Source organism: Hydra vulgaris, chromosome 14, assembly GCF_038396675.1.
Source record: "Hydra vulgaris chromosome 14, alternate assembly HydraT2T_AEP".
NCBI lineage: Eukaryota > Metazoa > Cnidaria > Hydrozoa > Anthoathecata > Hydridae > Hydra > Hydra vulgaris.
In genome coordinates, this window is record NC_088933.1 from 41,685,001 (window position 1) to 41,695,000 (window position 10,000).

The following is a 10,000-nucleotide window of genomic DNA, read 5'->3' on the forward strand; positions in this document are numbered from 1 at the left end:
ATATGCTTTCATATTAGTCATATGACTGATATGAAAGCATATCAGTCATATGACTGATATGAAAGCATATTAGTCATATGACTGATATGAAAGCATATCAGTTATATGACTGATATGAAAGCATATCAGTCATATGACTGATATGAAAGCATATCAGTCATATGACTGATGTGAAAGCATATCAGTTATATGACTGATGTGAAAGCATATCAGTCATATGACTAATATGAAAGCATATCAGTCATATGACTGATATGCTTTCATATCAGTCATATGACTGATATGCTTTCATATCAGTCATATGACTGATATGCTTTCATATCAGTCATATGACTAATATGCTTTCATATCAGTCATATGACTGATATGCTTTCATATCAGTCATATGACTGATATGCTTTCATATCAGTCATATGACTGATATGCTTTCATATCAGTCATATGACTGATACGCTTTCATATCAGTCATACGACTGATATGCTTTCATATCAGTCATATGACTGATATGCTTTCATATCAGTCATATGACTGATATGCTTTCACATCAGTCATATGACTGATATGCTTTCATATCAGTCATATGACTAATATGCTTTCATATCAGTCATATGACTGATATGCTTTCACATCAGTCATATGACTGATATGCTTTCACGCCAGTCATATGACTGATATGCTTTCACATCAGTCATACGACTGATATGCTTTCATATCAGTCATATGACTGATATGCTTTCATAGTCATATGACTGATATGCTTTCATATCAGTCATATGACTGATATGCTTTTAAATCAGTCATATGACTGAAATGCTTTCATATCATAGCGTTTATTATTTATAAAATTTGAAAGTAGGTAAAAAGAACACTTAAGGTTAGGAAATTAGGTAATAAGAACAATTAAGGTTAGGAAAAAGAACAATTAAGGTTAGGAAATACAGATTCTATCTGTTGACTATCATTCCATAATATTCGTATCATTCACTAATATTTGTGGTCTTCGAAGTAACTTTTCTTCTGTTGAGTCTTATCTCTTGCAAAGTTCACCAGACCTACTTGCTCTTTGTGAGACTAATTTGAGTTCGGCTGTCTCATCTTGTGATCTTAGTGTTGAGGGTTATCTGCCTCTAATTCGTAAAGACTCCAATAGTCACATGCTCGGCCTAGGCAATTACATTCGTAAGAATTCACCCATTTGTCGTGAAACTAGGTTTGAATCCACAGACTATTCTTTCATGTGCTTTCGTTTAGCACCACTTCACTCTATTGCCTTTCTGTTTGTTCTATATCACTCTCCTTCATCTAAAGACTGCACTCTTTTTGACATTATTTCTGATCATATTGACCAAGCCCTCTCTCTTTATCCATTAGCTAATATAGTTGTTGTCGGTGACTTTGATTCTCACCACTCTGAATGGCTTGGCTCTAGTGTCAGTGACTCTACAGGCATTAAAGCCCACAACTTTTGCCTTTCTCAATCCCTAACTCAAATAGTCAACTTTCCAACTCGCTTTCCTGACAACCCGAATCATCTACCTTCTCTACTCGACTTATGTCTTGTTTCTGATCCTAGTCAGTGCTCAGTTTCTCCACATTTACCCTTAGGTTCTTCTGATCACAGTTTGATCTCTCTAAACTAATATCTCATTCTTCTTCATCACCTGAATCCCCCTATAAATGAACCTCTTACAACTACAGTAAAGCTGACTGGGATTCTGTCCGTGATTTTCTTCATGATGGCCCTTGGGTAGAAATCTTTTGTCTTCCTGTCGACAAATGTGCTTCTTACATAACTTTATGGATTCAGGCTAGCATAAAATCTTTTATTCCCTCTCAACGATTCCAGGCCAAGCCTCACTCTCCTCCATGGCTTTCCTCACACTGTGCTGCTGCAATTGCCAATCGAAACCTTTACTTCCATATTTATCAGCAAAACAATTCTCCAGAAAACAGACGTCTGTTTATTACTGCTAGAAACAATTGTAACAAGGTTTTGTCTAACGCCAAAACCCGCTATTCTCAGGTCATGAAATCTCGTATCTCATCTCAAAAATTAGGCTCTCGTGACTTCTGGAGAATAATATCAATAATAAGGGCAAATCTATAATTCCACCTCTCTTGTATGGTTCAGACTTTGTCACCTCACCTAAAGACAAAGCCGAATTGTTTGCTAAAAACTTTCCATCAATATCATCTCTTGATTCCACTAGTTGCATTCTACCTGATATAGCCAACAAACAGGTTGATCCATTGCTTAACATTCATATCACTCCAGCATCTGTATCTAAAGTGATTTCCTGCCTAGACTCTTCTACAGCTTGTGGTCCGGACAACATACCTGTTATTGTCTTGCAGAAGTGTTCTCCGGAGCTGTCATCTATACTCTCAAAACTATTCCACAAGTACTTATCAGAGTCTTGTTTTCCAGCCTGCTGGAAAGCGGCATTTGTTATCCCTATTTTCAAATATTCGAGAGAATGATCTGATTCGTCTAACTACTGTCCCATAAGTCTTCTTGCTATCATTAGCAAGGTTTTTGAATCTTTAATTAACAAACACTTAATTTCTCATCTTAAATCTAATAACTTACTCTCTGACCATCAATTATGGATCAAAATATTTTGCTAACAGTAATAACTGACAGGTTTTATCGTGCATTAGATGAAGGTGAAGAGGTTAAGGCCTTTTTAATTTACATTAACAATCTTCCAGATATTCTCACATCTAAGGTGGCATTGTTTGCAGATGATACTACTATTTATTCTTCGTCGTGATAAGAAACCAACCTCTGATTGATGAGGGGGCAACTCTGATGATGAAACCAACTCTGATGATGAGGGGACATTTGAGCTTGAAAAGGATCTCACTTCTACTACAGCATGGGGCTCACAGTGGCTGGTGAACTTTAATTCAGATAAAACTCAATTTTTTTCAGCCAATCATAATCGCAATAATTTAGATCTTCCTATATTTATGAACGGTGATGTACGCGATGAGTCACCTACTCTTCATCTTTTAGGATTAACTCTTTCTTCCAATCTTTTTTGGAAACCATATATCAAATCAGCTGCAAAATTAGCATCTGCTAAGGTTGCATCTCTTTATCGAGCTTGTCACTTTCTTACTTCGGATTCGATTCTCTGTCTCTATAAATCTCAAATCCGGCCTTATATGGAATACTGTTGCTATATCTAGGGCGGATCTTCTAATGATGCCCTTTCTCTTTTAGACAGGGTGCAAAAACGCATTGTAAACATAGTTGGACCTGCTCTTGCAGCCAACCTCCAACCATTATCACATCGTCGTAATGTTGCTTCTCTTTCTCTTTTCTACAAATACATAAGGGGCACTGCTCTAAAGAGCTAGCGTCTCTTGTGCCATCTGCTAAAATTCATTCTCGTGTTACTCGTCATTAAATTAAGTTTCATCCTTTTTTGTGTGACTGTTCCTAAGTGCTCAAAAAACGCTTATATGTCTAGTTTTTTTCCTCGAACATCAGTTCTTTGGAATTCGCTTCCTTCATCTTGCTTTCCTGATTCATATAATTTGCAATCTTTTAAGTCGTCTGTCAATTGTTATTTTGCTCTACAATCTTTATCTTTTCTCTTTCAGTAACTTTCAACTTTAGTTAATGGCTGCTAACAGCCTTGTTGGAAGCGAAGATGTTAAAAAAAAAAAAAAATTAAATATACAACTAATGTGAAGCAATTAACATGAAGAAATTAAATATGCAAATAATGTGAAATAACTAATGTGAAGAAATTAACAATGCAACAAATGTGAAGCAATTAATGTGAAAAAACTATATGAGCAACTAATGTAAAGCAATTAATATGAAGAAGTTAAATATGCATTTAATATGAAGCAATTAACATGAAGTAATTAATTATATAACTAATGTGAAATAAATAGTGTGAACTAATTGATTATGCAAATAATGTTAAGCAATTATTGCCATTTGATTTTCTAGTATTTGATTACTAGAAGTTATTAAAACTTCCTTCAAATTGATATTAACCTAAAGAAGTTTTGATAACACTGGATTTTTTCTAATGCATAGGTTTATTTGAAACAATTTTTACATGTGATTTTTGGAAAGGATTTAAATTTTAAAATCCTCAATGTAGGCACTGTAGCTCTCATCTATATCTATATCATTATGACATCATTAGTAATGTTTCGTGCACACCTAATTATGCAGTTATCACTTTATTTCCATTAAAAACTTATTTAACTAAAATTGTCTTAAAGTAAAAAAAAAAAAAATAGAAAATTATAACTTAACAATATGAAATAAAAAAATGAAGGAATTTTTATTTACTTATAAGATCTTCCTTTATGGGATAACATGGGAGCAGATTGTGCTCTCTGCTGAAAAGGTATTTTAGTTGCTAGTTCCAAAATGGAAGATTGTTTGTTTGCTCGATAATTTACTTTGGGAGAAAGTAAGAAAGTGTTCATACCAGTAGCAACTCGATAATAATTCATCCATTCAGAAACTGTTGATCTAAAATGAATAATATTAGAATTAAAATTTTAAAATTATTTAAATAATTTTTATTTATATAATATTACAACTTTTATTTTTATAATATTACAATTTTTATTTATATAGTATTACAATTTTTATTTTAAAATAGCAATAAAAAAAAGTTCCGGTAACAGTTCAAAATCATGACATGAAATAAACAAAGACAAAAGTTCAACAGATTTAATGTAAGTAATAAATTACTTGAACTTCTTTTTTAAAACCTTTAGATGTATAAAGAATTCTGCTTCATTCTTTAAACTTTTATCATCCTCAAACGTTTCCTAAATCATACTGCATTTACATACTGCATTACAGCTTTTTAAGAATAGTTTAAAGGTATTTCTAAAAACAGCAAAAAAGAAATACAAAAAATTTTAAAAATTTACTTGTAGAGACCTTAAAACTTGTGGATCTTTTATGGCATGGTATTGATTTTGAGAGCTAATAATAATAACAGCAATAATAATATGTATGCATGTATGTACATACATACATACATACACATACATACATACATACATATATACATACATACATACATACATACATACATACATACATACATACATACATACATACATACATACATACATACATACATACATACATACATACATACATACATACATACATACATACATTCTCAAAATAAATAGTCCGATGAATTAGGAATACTGCTGGGTAAGGTTACAGAGTTAAATATAAACAAAAACTTTGAAAAAGTAGTTGAACCACTCATTGTCATAGCAAACTGCATTTTAAAAAACCTTTTCTTTAATCAGTGTTTGGAACTAGAGTGTTTGAAATTAGAGTGTTTGGAATTAGAGTGTTTGGAATTAGAGTGTTTGGAATTAAAGTGTTTGGAATTAGAGTGTTTGGAATTAGAGTGTTTGGAATTGGAGTGTTTGGAACTGAAGTGTTTAGAACTGAAGCGTTAAGAACTGGAGTGTGACCAGGAAATGTAACAAACCATAAAATAGGTTCTCTTTCTCATTCCAGATAGCTCACTACAGCTAAATATTTCTGTACATTGTAGATTTTTGTTTCAAATTTTCACATTTGATTATCCAACTTATAAACATTGTATATAATTCCTGCTGGTTTCAAATAAAGGTAAAGCACTCCTAGTTGGATGGACCTAAGAATTTTGATTACAAAAGTAATGAAATTTGCAAAATCGTTTGCATTAAGTGAACACTTTTTCTGTCTCTTTAATGTTCCACTAAAGAGTCAGATAGTTAGCTAGATTTATAATGACAAAGATGAAAATATTAAAGATGATAATAATTTAAATTAATTAGAGATATGTTTGTGATTTTTTATTATTTAAAGATATGTTTATGATTTTTTAATATTTAAAGATATGTTTGTGATTTTTTAATATTTAAAGATATGTTTGTCATTTTTTAATATTTAAAGATTGGTTTTTAATGTGGTTTTTAATGCTATTTTAATTTACAATTCTGCAAGTTTATGACACATGTAACACTGTAGTTTATGACACATGTTACACTCTAGTTTATGACACATGTCACACTGTAGTTTATGACACAGTTGTCACACTGTAGTTAAAGACACATGTCACACTGTAGTTTATGATACATGTCACACTGTAGTTTATGACACATGTAACACTGTAGTTTATGACACATTTCACACTGTAGTTTATGACACATGTCACACTGTAGTTTATGACACATGTCACACTGTAGTTTATGACACATGTCACACTGTAGTTTATGACACATGTCACACAGTAGTTTATGACACATGTCACACTGTAGTTTATGATACTGTAGTTTATGACACAGTTGTTTTGATATTTTCAATGGATTGTAGTTTATGATGCAATCGCCATAATACTTTTGATATGCTCTGATTTGACATAGTAGTAATATGATAAATGTCATTAATTCCATCAGCTATAATCAATATGAACTAAAAACTAATTAATTAAAAGATCTATTAGCAGGAGTAAAAGTTAGATCTTTCTACTAGCAGGAGAACGTATTAGGAGAAGGAGCAGGAGCAGGAGAACATACTCCATCAATTGCATCATAGTGTTTACTAATAAATAAGAAATGCAAACAAAATGTCATTCAAATAGTAGTAATGTAGTGACAAATAGTCAATCTTCAGTGCAAGAGATCATAAGATAAAAACCCCACCACTACACTGGTCCACACTTAATTACACCATTGGTGCTACCGCGCTTAACTTAGTATTTAATATTCAACAATAAAACAAAACAGATAAGAGACGAAAGTTGAGAAATAAATAAGGCATAAGTAAAAGAGAAGATAAAAGATGAGAAATATGTAAAGATCAAAAAATTATAATGTCTAAAAATTTTAATTACCTGAACACCAATTGATGAAAAATGTTGTTTATTTCCAGTGGAATCCTAGAAACAATAAAAGATCATTGATAGACAGAAAGGAAAATAATATTGATAAAAGTTAAAAAAGTTAAAATAATTTATTAACCATTAGAGTCTCGCCATTATAGCCAACCCTCACTTTAGTATTCTGACCATGTGCAGTAAAGAAAACTACCATTGATTGCTTTTGGGAGCATCGAAAAACTAGGTTTTTGTTTAGCTAAAAAATTGAGAAAAAAACTTTATATCTTTAATTTTATTTGAGTCTTTATAAAATACAAAAACAAAATTTGTAATTAGTTAAGAAAAAGAAAAGAAAAAAATTACATTACTTGTAAAGAAAGTGAGGGTTGAAGTCTTAAGCTCTTCCAATTCCACTTTTTAATAACATTACCAGTCTTAAAAAACAGCAAATATGTTTTTTAAATTTATCAAAATTAATCCTCCATTTTGATTGTCATAAGTACCTTAACTATTATTGTCAATTGGTACTTAGGCTTTAATTAAACTTATGCATCAAAATGGATGATTAACAAAATGGATACCCTAGCTCAGAAAATATAGGTATAGTTCAATTACTTGGCTTGAGTACTCAAAAAAAAATAAGAAGAAGAAGAGCTTATACAAATAATATAAAATTAATAATATAACAAACAATATATTAAGTTCCAACATCAAACAAAATGATTGAGAAGACTTACACAAATTTTTAAAATATTTTTATATTATTTATATATATTTAAATAAATAAAAAATTATATTAAAAAAAAATATTAAAAGAACTATAAAAGGATAAATAGTAACAAAAATTATTATTTTAATACTGATGATCAAGTACAAAATAAATATAACACTCTTAAAATGTCACAGATGATGTCATACTAAAATGTCACAGATGATGCCATACTAAAATGTCACAGATGATGTCATACTAAAATGTCACAGATGATGTCATACTAAAATGTTGTAGATGATTTCATACTCAAATGTCACAGATGATGGCATACTAAAATGTTACAGATGATGTCATACTAAAATAACACAAATGATGTCATGATAAAATGTCACAGATGTTGTCATACTAAAATATCACAGATGGTGTCATACTAAAATGTCACAGATGATGTCATACTAAAATAGGAATAGGCAGAGGCAGATGCATGAAATTTAAAAACAAAAAAATAAAATTCAAAAAAAAAATAAGGATATTTTTACTAAGTAAAACATTAATAAAACAAATTTTATTTAACAATAATTTTATTAAAAGATTCTTAACACTTAAAGGCTTTTTATATTTAGAGATTCAACCAAGCTTGGATTAGGATTAGACAACTAAGATCCTATCAACTTTAGGTTTCTATTTACCTTGGTTTCATATGCCTTGGTTTCTATTTACCTTGGTTTCTATTTACTTTGGGATTCTTTCTATTTAGGAATCATTATTATTGATACTGAAAACCTTTTTAAAATCATCTAATTAACTCAATAATAGTCCTTATTATTCAAATAATTAATTTATGTAAAATCTTCCTTCTTGATGAAATTTCTATTTGTTCTTAAGAAAATCTTTTTTCTTCAAAAAAATCTTCCTTCTTGAAAAAATTGTGATATAAGAAAACTTGTCTTTTTTTGAAATTATTCAATCAGATGGCCTAGGTTACTTTATTATAATCATTAATATTATTATTTTTTTGTAATATTTTTTAAACTAGTACAATCAAGCTTTTTAAAATCATTGCTATTAGAATTTAAATACAAAAATCAACATTGTTATTAGTGCCCAAACATTAACCAACATAAAAGTACTCAAATTTCAACCATTTTATTAGTTCCATACCAATACATTGTTTGAGTTAATGAGTTTATAAAAGTTTATGTTTCAATAACTTAATGTAAATTGTTAAAAAAAAAAAAAATTTTTTTAAAAACTTTTCACACTTCTTTCTAGCTGTATCTATAACTTTACAAAATAATAATAATAATAATAATAATAATAATAGTTTAAAAACAAAACAAAAAAAAAAAAATAGCTAAAGGAAAATTACAAGTGTATAAAAAACAAAAGATCTTTAAACAAAAGATTGAAAAAGAAAACAAAAAAAGGAAATATTAAGCAAATAATAAACAGAAGTAGTAAGCAAATGCAAAATTTATGGCAATATGAAACTATTTAAATAAAGAGCATCATTCTGTCCACCTGGAGATCACGCTTGGGTAATAGATATATTTTCCCATGTTTAATAAATAAATACTTTCCTGAATAAATTAAAATGGAATCGGTAAAAAAAGTAACTTAAGAAATGTTTGGAAATAATTTTAATAAATTGTGTTCTTTACATGGCTTCTTGATGTTTAATGTGAGTTACTTTAAGTATATAACTGGTATTAATAGTTGAAAGAAAATTTATAAACACTAAAACAATAAAAAATAATTAGATTAAATAAATAGTCAAGATTTGTATAAAAAATGTATGTGCACTAAAACTTTAAAAAAATAATTAATAGACAGATAGATAAGATGAGCAGTTGTCAAATTATATAAAAATTTATAAAGACAATATAAAAATCTGTATAAATTTTTTTTTGTTAATTTTAGATAATTTATATGGGATGCAGCAACAATGAAATTAATATAGGATACAATGCTGAGGGTAAAAAAATAAAATTTTAAATGATTGATATCTCTTTTTTTTTTTTAAATCCTATTTTTAGTTTAAAAATTCTTTTTTAAGACGAAAACTTCAAAACCAACAAGAGAATAGTGGGAGGAATCAATGCAGAAGAAAATGAGTTTCCATGGCAAGCAATAATAAAATGGAATGTTGGAAAAATGAAAGATGAACTTGTATGTGGTGGATCACTTATTGATAAAAGATTTGTATTAACTGCAGCCCATTGCTTTAGTCATAGTATGAAAATTGAACACTATTATGTTATATTAGGTAAGATTTCAAACTATTATGTTATACTAGGTAGGATTTCAAACTATTCTGTTATATTAGGTAGGATTTCAAACTATTATATTATACTAGGTAGGATTTCAAATAAATATGTATTAAACTTACTAGTTTCAGTAATTAATAGTATT

General features: G+C 29.3%; 2 protein-coding genes across 5 annotated transcripts in view; one reads left to right on the top strand and one right to left on the bottom strand.

Moving 5' to 3' along the window:
- Window positions 1-10,000, bottom strand: part of LOC105847182 (uncharacterized protein C3orf20) — a 55,751-nt gene that overhangs the window by 18,479 nt on the left and 27,272 nt on the right. For all 4 annotated transcript variants that reach the window (XR_010643842.1, XM_065818605.1, XM_065818604.1 and 1 more), the window contains exons 8-13: window positions 7,245-7,310; window positions 7,019-7,132; window positions 6,892-6,936; window positions 4,929-4,973; window positions 4,734-4,813; window positions 4,323-4,508 (exon numbers count right to left, since the gene is read on the bottom strand). Coding sequence is in view for 3 of the 4 variants with exons in the window: in XM_065818605.1 (XP_065674677.1) it covers window positions 4,323-4,508; window positions 4,734-4,813; window positions 4,929-4,973; window positions 6,892-6,936; window positions 7,019-7,132; window positions 7,245-7,310 (536 nt within the window). In the remaining variant the exon portion in view is untranslated. The remainder of the gene's footprint in view (window positions 1-4,322; window positions 4,509-4,733; window positions 4,814-4,928; window positions 4,974-6,891; window positions 6,937-7,018; window positions 7,133-7,244; window positions 7,311-10,000) is intronic.
- Window positions 9,149-10,000, top strand: part of LOC100202273 (trypsin) — a 7,062-nt gene continuing 6,210 nt past the window's right edge. Inside the window, exons 1-3 of the mRNA XM_065817427.1 lie at window positions 9,149-9,269; window positions 9,509-9,563; window positions 9,645-9,854. Of these exons, the coding sequence (XP_065673499.1) occupies window positions 9,213-9,269; window positions 9,509-9,563; window positions 9,645-9,854 (322 nt within the window). The 5' untranslated portion in view covers window positions 9,149-9,212. The remainder of the gene's footprint in view (window positions 9,270-9,508; window positions 9,564-9,644; window positions 9,855-10,000) is intronic.